The 19,588-nt window shown below is 37.3% G+C and overlaps 1 protein-coding gene across 3 annotated transcripts in view; it reads right to left on the bottom strand.

Moving 5' to 3' along the window:
* Window positions 1-19,588, bottom strand: part of slc36a4 (solute carrier family 36 member 4) — a 786,828-nt gene that overhangs the window by 651,254 nt on the left and 115,986 nt on the right. For all 3 annotated transcript variants that reach the window (XR_005632559.1, XM_039744147.1, XM_039744146.1), the window contains exon 11: window positions 18,713-18,882. Coding sequence is in view for 2 of the 3 variants with exons in the window: in XM_039744147.1 (XP_039600081.1) it covers window positions 18,713-18,882 (170 nt within the window). In the remaining variant the exon portion in view is untranslated. The remainder of the gene's footprint in view (window positions 1-18,712; window positions 18,883-19,588) is intronic.

Here is a 19,588-nt window from a genome sequence, read left to right as displayed (position 1 = left end):
CTCTTTAGCAACAGACAGACAGATGGCCGGGGATAGTGCCCTGTTGGGAAGCCTGGAAGAGCAGGGGACGAAGAAAAGGGCAAGCCATTTTACCGGGACATGAAAGGACAGCCACCCTGGGTTTCACCGAGGCCACAAGAGCATGGGGCTGTAAAGCTCAAGCCTGTTGGGTTATGTGGCCATTGCCAGGGGGCGCTGGGATAATTGTGGAGCCATGGTCTACAGCACTTGCACCTCAAAAGGAAGTGCTGCCAGAAGAGGAGCCAGATTTAAAACGCAGCACTGCCACCATACCCTCAATTAAGTTCCGGCAGCACTTCCAGAACACCTGCAATACTTCCGGGTGAGGTATAAAAGTGGCCGCCTCATTCCACTCAGGGTGAAAAAGGATGGAGCTTTCAGGAGAAGAGTGGAGGCGGTAAAGAAAAGAAAAGAAAGACAAAAAGATAAGGACTGAGTTATTGAAGAGATCAGTGTTGGTGTTGTGTATGCAGAAAAGAAAATAAAACTTGTGTGTTTGGGGACATTCTGAGTCCGTCTGTCTATGTCGGGAGGGTGGGGTGGGGGCGATTGGGGGTGTGCAAAACTCCACAATAGATAGGTAGTTTTTTTTTTGATCTTGCAGACCAAACATATAATATAAACCTTGTAGAGTGACAATGCAAAACATTAAACGCTATACAAATTAATACACAATTGCAAGACTCAGCTATACACACACACAATATATCCAATGTACAATTTGCGTATGGGCTTTTTCTAATGTAAAAGACACTGGTTTGTTGGGTAACTGTTGGAGGTGCTCTAAGGTCCAGATTCAGGCTTGCGTGGTACTGTGGCTCAACAAATACCCCTGGAGTTAGAATGACAGACGATTCCTGTCTGGAGTCAGAGCAACATCTAATCGTGAAAATGTCACAAATTTGTCATTTTTAGTTAAAGTGTGCGCAAATCTGACACTAAAGAATAAAACCTGTGAAACACTTGAAAAAGTAATACAAATGTGGCCAACACAAACACAAACAAATAAATGGAACAAAAGCTATACATGTATGATGAGTGACACTGAGCTACAGAAAAGAAACTCTTAAAAGGCTGAAGGGGTTTCAGCTGACACAACATTCTCATCTTTAGACAAATAAAAAATGTCTAAATAAAAAATATTTTCTAACATAAAAAGAGAAACATCTATAATGTGTTAGCAAGACCATACCTGGAGGGGTTGTATGCAGGCTATAGCTCCCTTCATATCCACACCTAACATCTATCCAGGTGCGACATGATCTTGCAAAACTCTTCTCATGGTAATTGTCAATTACTTCTCAAAGTGGGCAAACTCTTTGAAATAAGAGATGCAATTATCAGTAAGATCTGCTCCACCCTGAAATATTAAAGCTTCACTGTCTTGGATGTCCCCAGTTCATTGAGTGTGATTGGGGACTGCTCCAAATTGAAGAAATAAATCCCTAAGCGAATATAACAGATTAAGTGAACCAAAACACTGAAACCATGGATTATTAGCATCAGAACTGGAATAGCTGAGCAGAGGAGCTCTGGTTTGCCTTGAATCTCTGCTGTGCATGAAGCTACCAGTGAAAAGCCTGCTTTGATTGCACTAGCTATACAGTTGAGAAGCCCATTCCAACTCAAAATAATACTCCATTATTTATCTCCGGGAGCAGGCAGGGTAGAGAGTTCAGAATAGGTTGTTGGATTTGACATTAAAAAGAGCTAAGTATTATAATGCTAGTCTCAGGAAGGCACACTTTACAGTGGGAGACTTAGTTTAGACAATGGCCCACAGCTCTTTGATGTATCTCAGCAATGTTCTGAGCTAACCTAGAGCCAAAATAGAAAGGACAAGTTACAATTATCAACTGAGATATACTTTACTATCAAATAAAAAGGAAGACAATTAATCTTCAAGGTGCCTGATGTCAAGCCGTACTTTGGTTTCCAGTTGTCCACAAACAGGAGTGTGGAATGTAGTATGGTGACGTGGGTAATGCAGTTTTGTGATATTCATTATAATGTTCTCTTCATTGACATTTGATAGTTCAAGGTGTATACATGTAAACGTAGATTCCTACTATATGTGTAGAGTGTCTGTGATTGATAGCATCTGCCATCTGAAGATGAGATTTCCTGTGCAAGAGTCGAGCTCTGGGTCACATGGTTTAAAAAATAAATGTCTGTCTGCATGAGGAGGTTCAACAAACCTGCTATAATTCACTTGTTCTTGTGACCACTACTGGATACAATCAGATATCTGCACCAAATACTTACTATCATTTCTCATCAGGATTAAACTGAGCAGGTAGGGGACTGTTTTCTGCATTTTCTTGGTTCCCTCCCACGGTTTTTTGCTTTTAATTTGGGACCTTATGATGAAAGTTTTTGGATTTACACATCGGGATTGTACTTTCTGAACAGACACAGCCGTTGGCATTAATTACCAGGGATTTATACTGGTATCTCACTCACCAGCCATTACAGTGTGTATTTATGCCCAGGACTTTGTATGTATTTCTTATGTCCATTGTGTAATATATATTGTGAGTACAACTGCGGATGGACAGGTGTCCTGAAGGGGATGAAGAATTATTTCCTTGGCAATCATGATAATAAAAGGAAATGACAGGCTTTCCAGCGGGGAGGGAACAGGATCCCTTACCCAGCCAGGAGGCCAATATAATGGAATGACTGAGACAGACAACAAGGTTTGGATCTTTTACCCCATGATATACTACAAGGCAGCATCTCTGGGTAAGGATCCCCACATGGAGAGCCCTGTTTGATTCTGTGGGGTCCGTCAGGGGGAGCTGCCAGGATTAATCATCCCTACTTTCCGGGTCTTCCGTTTGACCAAGAAGTGCTTCCAGCAGACTACGCCCTAAGCACTGGATGTGTTTCCAGATCACAGATAAAAGAAGCCACTTGGCCACTTGACTCATCCAAATGAGTCTGAGTAAGAGGACAACAGTTGCTTGGAAGAAGAGGAGTAGGACTGAGAAGAAGGAAAAATCTTTATTGTGTACTGTGCTGTGTTATACACAGGATTCTAGAAGGGATTGTAAGGTTCTGGAAAGAATAAAAATCACTCTATTTGAACCCGTGACTGTCTGTGGTAGTTGTGTCCAGGGTTTATCCTGATAACTATGATACATAACTCGGGGGATCATGGGGGAAATTGAGTGTTCCTGGTATATATTTTGTATTATTACTCCTCACTATGTACAACATATTCGCTTTATTCCATTAGCTGTCGTCTTTTACTGTTGATTGCTGTAGGACTGTGGGGAGTATATTGTAGTGCAAGGTAAGATCTGCTTGACATGGCCAAATCTGAACTTTGCTTAGGTCTCTTGGCTAAGTGTGTGCTCAGTGAATGTAAAGAACTGCATACAGTATAAAGATTTATGCTGCACAGAGTTACAGTGGGCTACAGCTTATGCCTGCAGTGTTAAGCCAATGGAAGGAATCAACTTTGGATGTTGGACCTGTCCATCACAGAGACCACTAATGTGCATACCCACATTTATGTTTACAAGAATAATTTAGAATCAGTAGCTAAAGGGATAAGGGAGGACACCAGAGTACCAGTAGGAAAACCCTTACTGATAACAGGAGATGGCACAAACTCTACACCGAGGGAGGGAAAGCAGGTGTGTAACTTGAAGTCTGGGGCAGCAAGTATAACGATTCCACCAACTGTGAACATAAGTCCAAGTTTAAATTGGACAACTGCACACATAGATCTTCCAATTTCTACTTTGAGTGGCAAATATTTTTCTGCAAAATCATATTATGTTGAGGCTATCAATGCAAGTCTTTAGATTTCTTTTAATGTTAGTTTGCATAAAGTTGAACCTCACAAGGGAACAGAATGCACAATGAAACAGAGAAATTTTCATAAGAACCTACAAAGTACATCTTTGGAAAGTCTGTAAGTAGAGAAGGCCAGCCATACACTAGAATAAGACTTCCTTCCATCATTTACTAGTTAAAAGATAATGGAATCAATAATCTGGCAATAGACAGACAGATTGATCTTAAGAAGAGACTGTATAGTCTTCTCTCCCCACAGGAAGTCTTTTAAAAATTCTGCTTCACAGGCAGAGCTCTCGTATAACCACTCAAAGTCATCACGCTCAAATGAACTGAGCTTGTCACAACCACTTAAAGTATTACAACTAACACACAAAACAGTTATAGCTAAATGAGGACACAGTCACACTTTTTAAAGAGAGTTCTATATGAATAAATTAGCTTTAGGATTACTTTGCTTCAGTTTTTGCAGTTTCATCCAGAGATATTTACTTTGGTTGCCTAAGCTGTAACATCAGAAAAAAATTCCAAACCACAAGACAAAACCAGCAGAATAACCAATTCGATTCCCTTCCACACATGCATACTAAAAAAGGGTAAGAAAGACGCTGTAAATCCCATAGTAATTTTAGTTTTAGTAAGCGTAACTCATTTACGAAACATATTTATGCCAGTTATTGATTTACTAAAAATGCACATGAAGTTTGCTAATTGAATCAATAAGTCTAATGATTAAAACCATATGATGACTCACAAAATGAAGCATCTTGTCTTGTCAGACACAAAATTTACAAAGTTATAGCGTTAAGCGAGGGAAGTAGCCCAAAGTAAGATGATAGTGACCACGGATGGAATGAATAGAGAAAGCCATTACTGGGGAGATGCAAACATTCTGATCTTCTCTGGAAAGTAGATCCGTTTCATTTAAAGCAAAATAATTTAGTTCAAGAGAGGTGTTTCACTTTATTTGAACAATATTTTGAAAGTTTACAATATTCAGACTTGGGGAGGTGCAGTGGGGCAGTGACTAAAGAGGCTGCATCACAGTTTCAGGTTCAGATCTTCTTCTGGTCACAGTCTGTATGGAGTTTGCATGTGTTCCCCATATCTGTGTGGGTATTCCCTAAATACCCCACTTTCCTCCTACAAAGGTAGATATGTTAGGTTAATTCATTATGAGTGAGTGAGATCTACAGTAGACATACATACACACATACATACATACAGCCCAAGATTGTTCCTTTTGATTAATTTATTATTATTGCACCTTGACTTTTATGCATGGAAGTGTATTATATAAATAAATGAAAGAATGAATATCTAGATTATTATAATGATGGAACACAAGAATACCTGTGGACAATCATGATGCCTTTAACATCTTGATGACAATCACGGACATCAATTTACTGACTTAAGGGATGCAATTGATGGCAATTAGGGGCACATTCATAAAAACCAGGGGATGGTCGAGTTTGTCTTTTGATTTTTGTAACCATAAGGAAAAATGAGTTAATGCCAGTCCCAGCTGGGTTATGTAAAATCACAGTAGCTCTGTGGCCATCTTTGCACCCTTCTTCAAAATTTGAATGTTTCTACTATCATAAATCACACCTCCATAATAAGGAGTAAACAGTTTTTAAGAAAGCTGGACAGCTAACACAGGTAAGAGTTAACTTTAGAGGCTACACTAGACAATCATCCAGAGGATTAGAGTAGAGACATCCAGGGTCAAAACATCAAAATGTCTTAAATTATCCAACATGGAAAGGCTTACCTGAAGTTAATCTCAAAAAAAAGTTTGCCTTCCAAAAAAACTGACACAATTCCTTATGTGTGTTATGGAGAGAAGAAAGACTCCTCCCTAGAGTATCCATGTAGAAAAGACATATGGCACGCTTCCTCCAGGTGAAATCAAGCATCACAGTTTGCGTGATCTTGTGCTAATGGAAGCACTGAAGTGGAAAACAGTAGCCCAGTTCAAAAAAAGGATAAAGACAATGCATAAAAGAAAAAGATTTTTTTGAGCTAATGCTGCTAAACATACTATATTTCTGTGTCAGGTTAGAGAAAACACCCTAGGCAGTGAGTGGAAAGCTGCCCTTTCTGTCACACATGGACATGTGAGGTGGCAAGAAGAGCCATTTGGGCACTTTTGCGATGAGGTGAAAGCACTTAGCATTTAGGTGGTAATTTAACTGGTCTGAAGTTTTATTAATCAATTCAGTGAAAAATAATAGGTTTGATTATCTGTCTAAATGTATTCATCTAGTTTAAAAAGTTCAGGGTTACAAGAGGCCAGATCTGACTTCAATGGCCACAGAAACATAATAATATCAGCAACCCTGGCAAAAATTAGTTATCCATAATTGCTGATTATGTATAATTAGCAGATGGGAAAATACACCCCATTTGCTGAGCATATACTTTATTTTCCTTATGTAATGCAGCTTTACAAGAGGACTGAGGAAATAAAAGAATTACCATCAAATTACAGTGTATGCAATGGGCTCCTTCGCAATACCAAATCCAATGTCCTTCCGTCATAAAAGCAACAGATCATATGATAGTATGTCAAATATTTTATTTTTTAAGTGTCTATTGTGGGACAAACATTTAGGAAGCAATCTGAATTTATGATATGGTACAAATTTTTATTTACAGTATATCACAACTTTCTCATGTACAGTAGACTTTTAGAAAAGTGAAACTTTTAAGATCCAAAACCTGTTTCTGTTGCACACATTATATAGAGAAAAAGTGTAAGTGAGCACACAAAATCTGTAACAAAATTTCCTTTAGTAAACAAATTAAAAAGAGAAAATATCCATCATTCATTTTAATTAATTCAAACACACACAAGCTCAGCTGGAGTCCACAGTACCAATACAGGTGGAGTATCCTTAATCTGAAATGGAATATTATACATAATGAGATATCTTGGAGACAATTTTGATTAAGTAGGGAAATGTAGCCAAACCAGCTAAATGACGACTCGCCATGAGTATAATAATTCAGATTGCAGAGCCATTACTACAATGTGTGTTGATATGACAAACCTATAAAACCTCAAATGTGATTAATATGATATATAAACTATTTTAGTTTTAAGAGGGCCAATTCTGTGTATTTACACCAAAGAACATATTAGTGTTTTTGTCATTTTATATTGGATACCTATTGCCACTACTTAGGGAACTGGCCAACAGGTCAGGAATATCATATCTAATCTTTACTCCATCATTTCCACTGTGCTGGAATTTATTAAACATGGCACTGCATTCAGTTTTCATATAGTGTGAATGTACATACAGTACATAAGTTTTTTCCAACATAAACAATGGCAACATAAAAACTCAATGTGCAACAGTGTCTAGTTCTTTCAATGTACTTTACTCTACTCATGCTGCAATATGGGCACCTAGTGAGAATAAAGTTGCTTTTGGTAGCTGTTAAGCAGTGACATTCCATTAACACTCAAGTCACCTGTAACTTTAATGGGGCCACTTTTGAACTGCCAATCGTCGACTATATTTGCCATGCTTAATTGTTGACAGGACCGCACACCTCCACATCTGGATCGCCGATTGTGTGTCATTGCTTCATGGTTTGCTAAGCTTCATGAGTGACTCCCTTCCCCACTACCCCATCCCACTCTAAAATAAGTCTATTTTGAATCTTCACAAATGTTACTCACATCCACCTTTTGGCATACACATTATGTTTTCACTTTCGAATCCAAGCAAACTTTTATAAGAGAGAGACCCTTTGTGTGGAATTTTCCATGTGTGTCATTACATTGACACTCAAAATAGTTTCAGATTTTGCAGTTTTGGATTTTGGATGCTCAACCTGTACTAACAATAGTTACATACTAACAGGCTTAAAGGTATTAAAGTTTGGCAGGGAGAAAAAGATGCAGTCTGCAGTACATATTGAAATTTGGGTTATAATAATCCTTTCAAAATTATCCAATTGATTCTTCTAATAAAATAATAAATATTCTAATAAAATAAAAATAGTCTTTACTATGAGAACACAATTCGCTTCAATTTCACTGTCAATAATATCTCAAGCCTATAATAGATCAAGTTTGTGCCATAATTCACTCTTATTAAGGAGGTAGAGAATTCTCCATACAAGTATTTAAAAATATTTAATTTAAAAAAATGCCTGGATGAAGGGACTGACATCCCGACATGGATGTAGAGTGAATCCTTACCCAGCTAGGGAGGCTGTAATGGAAGGACAATGTGGAAGGAGCTATAACCTGGTCAGGATGGTTAGTGGTCCTTATCCGAGTTATTAGTAGGATAATGGGTGGACTGGGCAAACATGAATGTCAGAGGCATTTCATTCTCCAGCAAAATAGATGGCAGTGTTTCTCCAGGCTGGTCCCAGTTAGAACTGGCTTTGGAGTGCAGAAGAGCAGCCCTGTCGGGGTCCTTAGTGCTGCAGGCAGCCACAACTGGGGTGGGGGAGGAGGACTCTCATCCTTGTTTCTGTTACCTCCCACAGAGGTTATTAGTGTGCTGTTGAGCTTGGCTGGGTTGTTTATAATAATGGGAATGGAAATCGGTGCCAAACGTTTTGCTTCCCTACCTAATCCCATTATAGCTCTCTCTACCAAACTGACTGGCATTTTTTGTGTGGAAATTGCCTCCTAAAAGCAAAAGCCAAGGAAAGTCAGTGTCTCTTTGGCAAATAACAATTCGCAGACATGTCAAATTTTTAAAAATGTTTGCAGGGTGTCTGTTTTCATAATAGTCTGTTAATTATTTAACTTGATTGGCTCTTCTCATTTTAATTCCTCGTGATTTATTATGTATTGCACTTTGATATCTTTATACTTAAAATGTATTTTTGCATGCTTTGTATAGTAACTTGTTGATTTTTGGGTTAGCCACCGTATAAAATAAAGATCAATTAATCAGGCTAGACTCATAAGTAAAATGAAATATTGTAATACATGTAACAAGACTACTACTCTCAGTAGCACAAGTGTAATTATGTAGTTTTTGAAAAATTATATACAAACCAATATCACATTTTGTACAGTTCTACATATTTGAATCTAAAACATAAAGCATCTTAAATTATAATTTCTTCCCAAAAGGTATAAGCCAGACTGCAGCTTCACTCTAATTTACCCAAAGTCTCTCTTGACAAATTTATGAACAGAACGCTCAAGAAATCCTTTCAATTAAGTTTGCATCATACAGTATAAAACATTATTGCCTGCGAGTGCATTACACCAACATTTATGATGCCCACATCATATATGTATCAGTGAATAGCTCTCGACTTAATTTTTCATAGAACATTCCGGACATCAATAAATTAAAAGATTTATCCTCATTGACTTAAGGTTAAAAAGGTGTTCTGTTTCAGCTCAGCAACATAAGCTGGTATGTTTCATCTGTGCAAAGTGACAGAAACATACACTCCACACATTATAAGTAAGCTTTCATATGGCACATTATGGCTGGCATACAGTACATGACAGGCAGAGCTGAACAAATCCGGCAAATGGCTAAAATGTAAGTAATGTAAGTAAAATAAAAAAAAAGTGTCTCCAAAAACATTGAATGCTGAAACCAAATGTGAAAAAAGTACCACTTCAGTTGCAGCTTCACCTGAGCTTGTACAATACATACCCATTTGAAGACTATGATGCCTACATATTATGGAAGAACACATCATGAGAAGAACAATAAAGTGCCAGAAGAAGGCAAACATTTTTATCAAAGGCTGCAAGAATCTGTACATCATTTCAGAACATTTGTCGAGCAAATATTTATTTTGGGAAATTTACGAATACAAAGCATTGATTTAATTTTGACCTAGGCTAAGGCTGTTGACTTCACATTGTCAGGGCATTAAAACAAGAAAATATTTTTCCAATGATGTCAGTTTTATTAAAGGCATTTGATTCAGATCCTTTAGTTGAAATATGAACTGCTGACTGAATGTGTATGTGAAGTGTCTTCTGGCTGATTATTTTAGCCAAGTTAATAGTTTTTCTTTTCCCTGTGGTTCTAATTAGTGGTGCCTTTTTATCAGCATCAGAAACCAAAGCAGGGAGATTAGGGTGTTTAATGAAAACCTTTAGAGTTTTATTCTGCAGTACCAGTATGACTGATTAGGCTACGCATGCAATGTGTTCCCACAGTAGGCTGCAACATGTCCAGCAAGGTTCGTATCTGACAAAATGATAATGAGCAACGGATACACTATAGTGTACAGCAGGAAGAATAGACAGATAGAGGAACATTATGAAACATTTCCTTTTTTGGATCAACTTTGTAATATTCTTTTTCAAACAACAATATCAAAGCTTGTACACACAGACTGTCTGTCAATCACAATCATTTTAAAACGGAGTGCTGCCTCATTTGGAGTCACGCAACCATCAAGTCTTTGGAGCTTTTCTCTAAATCAGTGTACCTAGATAAAGCCGAGAGTCAATATTTTAGTCACAGGCAAGAAAATGTCTAACGATCCTGTAAATGTGTACCCGTTTTCCCCCCCACATCCCAAAAACACAGACCAAGCTATACTGCCCTAGTATCTGTGTGTGTCTTGCGATGGACTGGCACCCTGCTCTAGGTTAGGTCCTGCCTTACACCCGATTCTATTAACAGTTTTCTGCTTCTCAACTGAGTATGATTAGAATGAATACATGGATTTATATATTTCAAACAAAACAAAAATGAAAAACAAAGGCTTCACATAACAGTACAGAGGGAAAACAACCATGCAGATACAGTCATTTTCCGTGTTGAAAAATAAAATCATTGAATCAGTCATGATAGAATATTATGTTGTTATTTTGCTTAATCTTAGAAGGTGTGAAAGTAAATTAACTTAAATGCAAAGTCCCTGTCAAACAATTCTCATTAAATACATTTATTTGATCTCTTGATATATTGTTTTAACTTTATGGCATCCATTGACCTTTAGTGCGCATAGGAAATGTTTCTCAAAATCCTCAAAACATAATCAAAGTCACCATTTTACCTAGTCAGAAGAACGGATAATGAATATGAAATAATGAGTATCAATTAAAAAACAATTATTAGAAGAAGCCAATAATAAGCCTGGCTTTGTTGTTCTTACCAATAAACATTTTTTTAAACTAAAGCAAGAAATCTTATTACAGTGATATTATAAGAGTAAGAGGAGATAAATGGTCTGCTAAAATGCCTTACGAGTTCTCTGTAAACAGCCGGTTCCCTAGGAGCTTCACTTATATAAGCCTGGAAATAAATTGGCTATTGACATCTGCTGGTCATTTAAAACACTGCAGGTCACTCAAATAAACCAAAGGAAAGTGTTCGATTTTAATTAAAGTACAGAATAAAGGCTTGTTTTGTAATTGAGATAATGAAAGAGCTGTAATTGAATGATACAACCTTTGTTTCTAAAATAAGTAAGAAATCATTCTTTATTGTTCTACATTTACATCCCCTGTGAACTCACAAAAATGCATTTTTCTTTACAGAAGTTAGTATTAAGTAGAGTGTTTGCAGTTTATACTTTATAAAACAACTTTTACTGGGTTACACTTTTTTGCTACAATATTTAATGCTAAATTTATTTTTTGCTCTCCATCATATAGTCATCCATCATATAGTCAATATTATCAACTCTGCACCAGAAATTGCATTAACATAAGATTTCCAAATAAAAAGTAGACATTTGCAATAATTGAGGTTTTGTTTTGTTTTTTAAATTTTTTTTTATTAATGTTAAAATATTTTAATGTCTTGTTTTCGTGCCATTTGTTGCTCCCAAAGTCCTCTTCAAGGGACAGGAAGTGATACAGTGCTTGATGTCTTCAGGGTCCTACTATAAAAAGGTTGCACTCAAGCTTCTTTAGTATTCTAACGTAGCACCGAAAAAAATGAAAAATCTTCCTTAGTACTAGTTAGTTCAAAGACATCAAGTTTTGTTATTTTGGAATGCTTGGTTTTGCCTTTTTGTAATTTTCTTTTTTCGGTTGGAAAATGACTGACTGACTTCTATGGTTTTAATCCATTGTAGTTTATACCTATAAATCTGCTCAATCTCTTTCATTACTCCTTTATCTCCAGTTAATTTTCCCCACCATACCCAAGAACAATGTTGAGTTTACTATGAAAGGAAAAAATTCAGAATGAATAATAAAATTTGCTTAAAACTTTAAAAAAAAAAAAGTATTGGAATAGATTTAAAACTAGCAGACTGGATTGCATTAAATCTCTTATAACAAATGCATATCAAAAATTACATTTTGTAACAATGGAAAAGCAAAATGACTAAACTGACAGACAGCCCTTGGAAGAATATATTTTAATATTGAAATCCTCGATAAATATAAGATTCCCTTTGACAGAGACTCTTCTAGGATTCCACTTACACTCTTTTATTCACTTATTCATCCAGCTCCAGGATTCATTTCTGCATGCTGGAGGTGTAAGTTTCTGAATTGGTGATGCATAGGACTTTCATGAAAGATTTTAAAGATGCAAAAAGTCAATTATGAAAAAATAAAAATCAATAAATTAACAGGGTGGAAGTTTCAGGCATAATAATCAAAGGGGTGTTGTGTGTAATCCATAAAGTAGGTTAAGTCATTCCTTCTTAATGATGCGTTTTACTGTTGTAATACAAATAGGCAAACTCACAAAAACAGAATTAGTTCTTTGAATTAGCTGAAGACACTGCACCAGCTTTTAATAAACAAAATTAATAATATTCAATGTACTGTATGTACTCCAAACAATTAAATGAAAAATGGTTAATTGTTACTCCAGCAAATGATTTATAATTGTATAGTTACTATGCAATTCAACTACAGTATTCTGCATCATCTTTTCACCTTTCTTCCCTACATTCTCATATCAGCCTTTCCTTGTAAATTACTTGCTAACTTCTCTCTCTCAGACTCTGATCAGTGCCTCCTCGCACTCCTCTTAGTCCTCAAGTTTAAGACTGGCTATTACAATTAAAACAGAAACCAACAGTGTGTCTTAACTGACAGTGCTGACTAACAAATGAGTTTTATAACTCTGAACACTTTTTCCCCACTTCTGTGCCAGTGTGTAGGTAATGGTGTACACAAGAGAGCATATAAACAGGCAGAAACACTAGACTGCTATTACACAGCTAACTCATACTGGCACTCATTGAAAAATATGAGGTAGAGTCCATGTGTTGGCTGCCAAGAGGCAAAGCTTTGGCTCGATGTCATTGGCATACTGTATACTGGTTTCATGTAATTAATAACAACTCTGTCTATTGTGGGAAGTATTTGGTCACTCAAAGGTCGCTTAATAATAATAATTACATTTAAATAGCATTTTTCTCGCTACTCAAAGCACTTTACATAGTCAGAGAGGTACCACTTCAACCACCACCACCACTGTGTAACATCTACCTAGATAATGCCACTACAGTCATTCTTCCACCAATATGTTTAAAACACATTAGCTCTTAGGTGCGAGAGATAGGGGTGAGAGAGATAGATAGCCAATTATAGACAGGGGATAATTAAGAGGCTAGAAGGACCAGTTTTGCAACAACAACAGGATAAACACTACTATTTTCAAAAAGTGCCCAGGGATCTTGAAAGACCACAGAGAGTCAGAACCTCCATTTTTTACATCTAATCCAAAGGAATGCACAATTTGTACAGCACAGTGTCCATGTCAATGCACTGGGGCATTGGGATCCACACACATCACTTGGTCAGCAACCCCAGATTCTAAATTGTCCCTAGTATGTGCTTCAAGTGTGTGTGTGGCCTGCCTGGGGTTGGTTTCCTGCCTTGTGCCCTGTGTTGGCTGGGATTGACTCCAGCAGACCCCCGTGACCCTGTAGTTAGGATATAGCGTGTTGGATAATGGATGGATGGATAGATAGATAAAACAGGTAACATGCATCTGAAAGAAAAGGTTTATGAGCTAAGGATTCTTCTTCTTCTTGCTGTTCCCATTAGGTGTTGCCACAGCGGATCATCTTTTTCCATATTTTTATGTCCTCTGCATCTTGTTTTGTAACATCTATCACCTGCATATCCTCTCTCACCACATCTATAAACCTTCTCTTAGGCCTTCCACTTTTCCTGGCACCACTATCCTTCTCCCAATATACCCAGCATCTCTCCTGTGCACAAGTCCAAAACAACACAATCTCGCCTTTCTGACTCTGCTACCTCCAGCTCTGTCTCCTGCTTTCTGGTCAGTACCACCGTCTGTAACCCATATACCATAGCTGGTCTCACTACTGTCCTGTAGACCTTCCCTTTCACTCTTGCTGATACCCGTCTGTCACAAATCACTCCTGACACTCTTCTCCACCCACTCATCCCTGCCTGCACTCTTTTTCACCTTCCTTCCACAATCCTCATTTCTCTGTACTGTTGATCCCAAGTATTTAAACTCATCCACCTTCACCAACTCTAATCCCTGCATCCTCACCATTCCACTGATCTCCCTCTCATTTACACACATGTATTCTGTCTTGTTCCTACTGACCTTCATTCCTCTCCATCTCCAGAGCATATCTCCACCTTCTGTTAAATTAAATCAGTAGTGCAAGCTAATTGATCTTGTTGATACTTCTAGAATAGATTCTTGGTCATACATTGAGCAGATCATTTTAAATGCCACGTTTGCTGGATATTGGGGTGTATGAGATCTGAAATAATGGAATGGGCTTTCTTTAGCACCTCCTGTCATGTCCTCTGTAAGACAGTAGCATAAGTCATGAACTGGCCTATTTTAATAACCTGCCTCAGGACCAGCATGTCATGGTTACAAAAATAGAAAGAAGGAGAGAAAGAAAGACTGTATAAATCTATTGTCAGGAGATTCCATACAGCATGCTGAACCCATCTCAGTATATGGTAAACCTTCAACTATAAATAATCAAAAACTATGTTTAAGATGAAGTATTTGTTTGCCCTAAGCAAGTATCAGGGGTCTGATTTTTGCACTTTAAGTGCTTGAAATGCCCTCTGCATGTCTAAAATGATTTAGATGGTTCAATTATGAAACATCAAATTATAAAAAACAGTGCTGATAGTCTATTTTACGTTTACGTGGTGAATTATGTAGACCACCTTAACTGAATTCATTAATTAACTTTTTAGAGGTGTTCAGTTTTCCCCAATATTCTAAAGTTCTATAGAGTAAAGCCTTCACATAGGTTGAGGCACAACATTAGATCCATCTCCAAGTGCTGTGCTCTTCTTTTAGGTCCTGCCAGTTTTATCATGTGAATGCCACATACTTAGCACTGGTAGGCAATACAACGAATTGTGCAGGATTTTGGGTAAGAAGCACATGAAGACAGAAGTATTAGGCATGGTCTAATTCCACATCTCGCAATAACAGTAATTAGAGCACATTTGTCATTTTTTGTGTCCTGTCTGCCGCTTAGGTTAATTTTGTTTGCACTACTTTATTATTAGCTGTGTGCTCTCAGCCCACAGCAGAAGAAACTGCTTAAATTGTATCTTTAATATCAAGCTTCAGGTCTTAAAAATCCAATTCTGAATTTCTTCGCAGGTGTCAAGTCAAGTCTGAAATGGAATCACTAATCAGACTTCAAATATCAAGTCATGCATTCAGTCTCATTTTTTAATCGAAGTCTTAAGTGAGTTAAAGCCGCAAATCATTGTACATGTCACAAATCTTCTGTCTCAAAGCAAGATGTAAATAAAGTGGCCAATTTCAAATACCTTTAACTAACCACTGTCCCTGGATAAAGTGAGGTACAATGTATTTCGTCCTGATTTTTCTGATCCCTCTCAAATAAGACTTTATATTTAAAATGCTGATGTGCTCCAAGGCTATCTGTACAGTCAGTTCAATCAAAGAATTTCTAAAACAATCAGAATAAATAAACAAATGCAAAAGTGAAAGACAGAGCATTCAGGGTCATTTAAATCACATAAATAGCTTAGATGCCATACACTTCCGAATACATTAAAAGCAAAGGACAGATTATGCTGCCATAAGCAAACTTTCAACTTGCATGAAATGGCATGCAATATGTTGTACAATTATATTAGCCTTGGATATATAAACACAAATGTACTTTTAACAGAAAATCACTTATAACGGAGCAAACTGGAAGAAGAATGATTTTCTCTGCCTTCAGACTCTGAAAGAAATGCTCCAAAATATGCAGATGCAGAGCTATCGAGCTAGTATGAACCTTTACATAACATTAGTTAAAGCAAAAGTAAAGTTAAAGCTATATGGCACAGACTAGAACACAATAAACAACTAAATATTCAACTTAGCTACAGTATGCTATGAAAATCCACTAGTTTGGCAAAATCCAAAAAACAGGTAAATTCTAAATTCAGGTGAAAAACAAAAAACAGATTTTACTTTGTCATTATTTATTTAACCAAAAATTAGCCAACATGCAGAATCCATGTGCAATTCATTAGTTGATAGTGACATCTTCAGTAGCAGTAGAACTTGAAGGAAATCATTTAAATTGTTTCAGTCTCTTACATTGCATTGCATCGACCCCACATAGAAATGGGAAAAGCTGAAGAGGAAGATGTAGTCTCTAACACTGCATTGGAGGAATTCTGGCCTATTCCTCTTTCCAGTTCTATGATGTTTGAAGGCATTGGTTTATCTAAAAGAACTATCACAACTCTCCACGGAACCTTCATTTACATCACAGTATAGGATGCTAAAATAGACAAATTAAATGCTGGGATGATTTGAGGGTAAGCTACTCTAAATAAATCAATACAACCTTCTCACCTATCATTAGCTGTTGAGAACAGTTAATGCTCACTTATATGTGATAATCTCAATTAAGTAATTTAAGAACATTGTACAGAACAAAAGAACTGCTGGTGGAGTTCTGACATACCAGCCACCATTCAGGGGGAGGATGTGGAAGTACCTGGGGGTTCATTCACATAAACAACAAACTGGTCTGGCACTGTACGAGAAGGGTAAGAGCTGACTGTACCTGCTAAGGAGACTCCAGTATTTTGATGTGTACAGCAAGCTACTGGAAATGTTCTACCAATCCATAGTAGCCAGTGTTGTGTTCACAGGTAAGCAATCTGAGCTCAAAAGAAGTACAATGCCTGAACAAACTTATCAGGAACGTCTCCTCCATCACAGGGATAACCCTGAACACTGGCAGATGTTGTGGAAAAAAGGATGGTGGTAAAATTGGATGCCATCAAGAAAAATCCCTTCCACCCCCTAAAGAGACAGCGGTCTTGGCCACTGGCTCATTTCACCACAGTGCCCAAAGAAGTGCCACTGGGACTCTCTTTTGACCACTGCTATCATGCAGTTCATTGCTTCCACCCGATGTACTTAAGTTAAGTTTATTTTTTATCTATTTATCAATTGATTGGATTATTATTTGTCTTGAGTCTGTATTATTGTTATTTATGTTTGTTGCTTTTTTGCATTTGAAATTCCCTGTGATATTAATAAAGTGTGTCTGATCTTAGAAATGGCTGATTAAGAACTAAGTGGCCAACTACAGGCAGCCGTAGTGGCAAAGAAAGTGTTGATTGCCTACTATGTTTATTGCCACTACAAACCAAACTAGATTAAGAGGCATTAAAATATGAATGGACTTTGTTTTAGAAAATGAGTGCAAGATCTGAATGGAGTTCTGCATAGTTTGATATGTGTATTGCTGCCAAAAAATCCTAGCACTTTGGCAAATACAGAGTTAGTGTACTATTAAGAGAAAGTGTGTTTAAAAGTAATAATGGGGAAAAGGTCATTAGGTACACATTCATATGTGATTGAGGGTCATGTGGTTCTCAACATATTATGTAATGTTTGAGTCTAAACAGGTTTACCATTAATGTTCGATGTTAGAAGACCATAACACAGTTATTTAAATTTAATAAATATACAATGACATAAAGACTTTCAGTATGCGGAGTCAAAGCTTATTTTGAGAAAATAACAGATATACTTTATCACATGTCATATCAACAGTCAGATGACATTGTAGGTTGGGGGTTAACAGTAGCTTTTGGCTTTATGAGGAAAAAAGTGTGGAGTATATAGACAGAAAGTTTTGTTTTAAAACATTCTAATGCAATTCTCCTTTGCTTTGGTGGGGAATCCATTTTCAATAACAATAGAAAACTTTTTGCATGCCATGAAGTATGGTGGATTTTCTTCAAATAAAACAAAACATGCAGACATTCCCTTTTATTAATAATCTTATTTTTCCCAAGGAAATGAACACATGATCATGCCAGTGAAACAAATACAGTATATCAGTTATCTTATCTACAGAACATTTTATAGTAGCAGTAGCTTTGAAAGAAGGAAAAAAAATGTACCCAAAATCACTATTTAACTATAGGTTGAATTGAAAACCCAACTGAAGAGGGTCTGTGACACTTCAGAAGGTCACAAAATCGTGTCCGCAAGCCTTGGAGAATTTCACACTCTCTCTTTTTCTGATAACTAAGGCAATATGAACAAATCTAAACCAATTTATGGTAGTGAGCCACATCCAATGGTCATAGCAAAGCAAAAGAAGCTCCATCAAGACATTAAAAATGCATAAACGCACTTGTTGAAAGATACACCAGAATTTCCATTCAAAGTTTTTAGATTTTACATCTTGTGGTCAATCATAAATGACCAAATCCTATTCACCAAGTCTGAAATTTGGTATGTGCTCAGCAGGGTAAACAATCTCATGGGTTAAGTACCTCTTTATTTTTGTTTGACTTGGTTAACACAATATATACAATTCCACTTTGAATAGATGACTTTTGCTTCAAGCTCTTGACAAAAAACAGGTAAGCACTTCAACTGCCTACCTTGATTTCAACATGCATGCTGTGAATGAAATAAAATATCAGTTTACTCACAGGTTACGCACACCATCAATACTCGAGCCACCAGTTCACAAGGCAGCCTCCATTTGTCTCTGACTCCAGATCTCACAGCAGGAATGACAATCTCAGCAGGGACATAGAACTGAATCGAGTAGGTCACAAAAATTCCAAATGAATACAGAATTTTCACCATTTGGTAAATCCTGCAAGTCAGAAAGTACAGCATAAAGAGGATGACATTCTCAGAAGATAGCAATTGTAGATGATTACAAAATATGCACTCATCCATCCATCTTGAAACTTTCTGTTCCCAATTAGACAGCTAATCTCAGCAACACTGGACAGAAAACAAAAGCCAACCATATGATGCCACACAAGTAAAAAAATAAAACATTGTCACACATGTGCGAGTAGGAGGACGTTGTATAGACCAAGCGAAGGTAATTCCACTCCAGGCCATGGGGTGGCGGGGTGCACTAAACCTTCTCCTGTTATCTCTGCGGACCAGCTGCGGGAAAACCTGTCTGAATTAGCATTGAGGATGTCACTTCAGGTTCTGTTGCCTAGGGTGGCGCCACTTCCATTTCCAGCACCTGAGTCGATGTCACTTCTGGTCCCAATGCTTAGACTGACGTCCAAAGGAGGCCACTTCTGTTCAGATCACTTAAAACCACCATCTTTCCAAATCAGTTCATGTCTGGACTCCAACAGAGACACATCTCTCTAAAACAACAAACCCATTGCAACCAGGGATAATATACAGGTGGCTGCCCCAAACCTTTTTAAGTGTGTCAAGTCTGGTCCTTTCACAACATATATAGTTAAGCACATCTGAACAGCCATGCCATAATGTATCAGTGATTCCAGCACCAAAGAACAGCAATCAGATCATCAGTGAGTGATGTGAAT

The sequence above is a fragment of the Polypterus senegalus genome, chromosome 2 (assembly GCF_016835505.1).
Source record: "Polypterus senegalus isolate Bchr_013 chromosome 2, ASM1683550v1, whole genome shotgun sequence".
Lineage (NCBI taxonomy): Eukaryota > Metazoa > Chordata > Cladistia > Polypteriformes > Polypteridae > Polypterus > Polypterus senegalus.
Note: the sequence above shows the minus strand (reverse complement) of the source record. Positions and strands in the feature narration are given on the sequence as shown.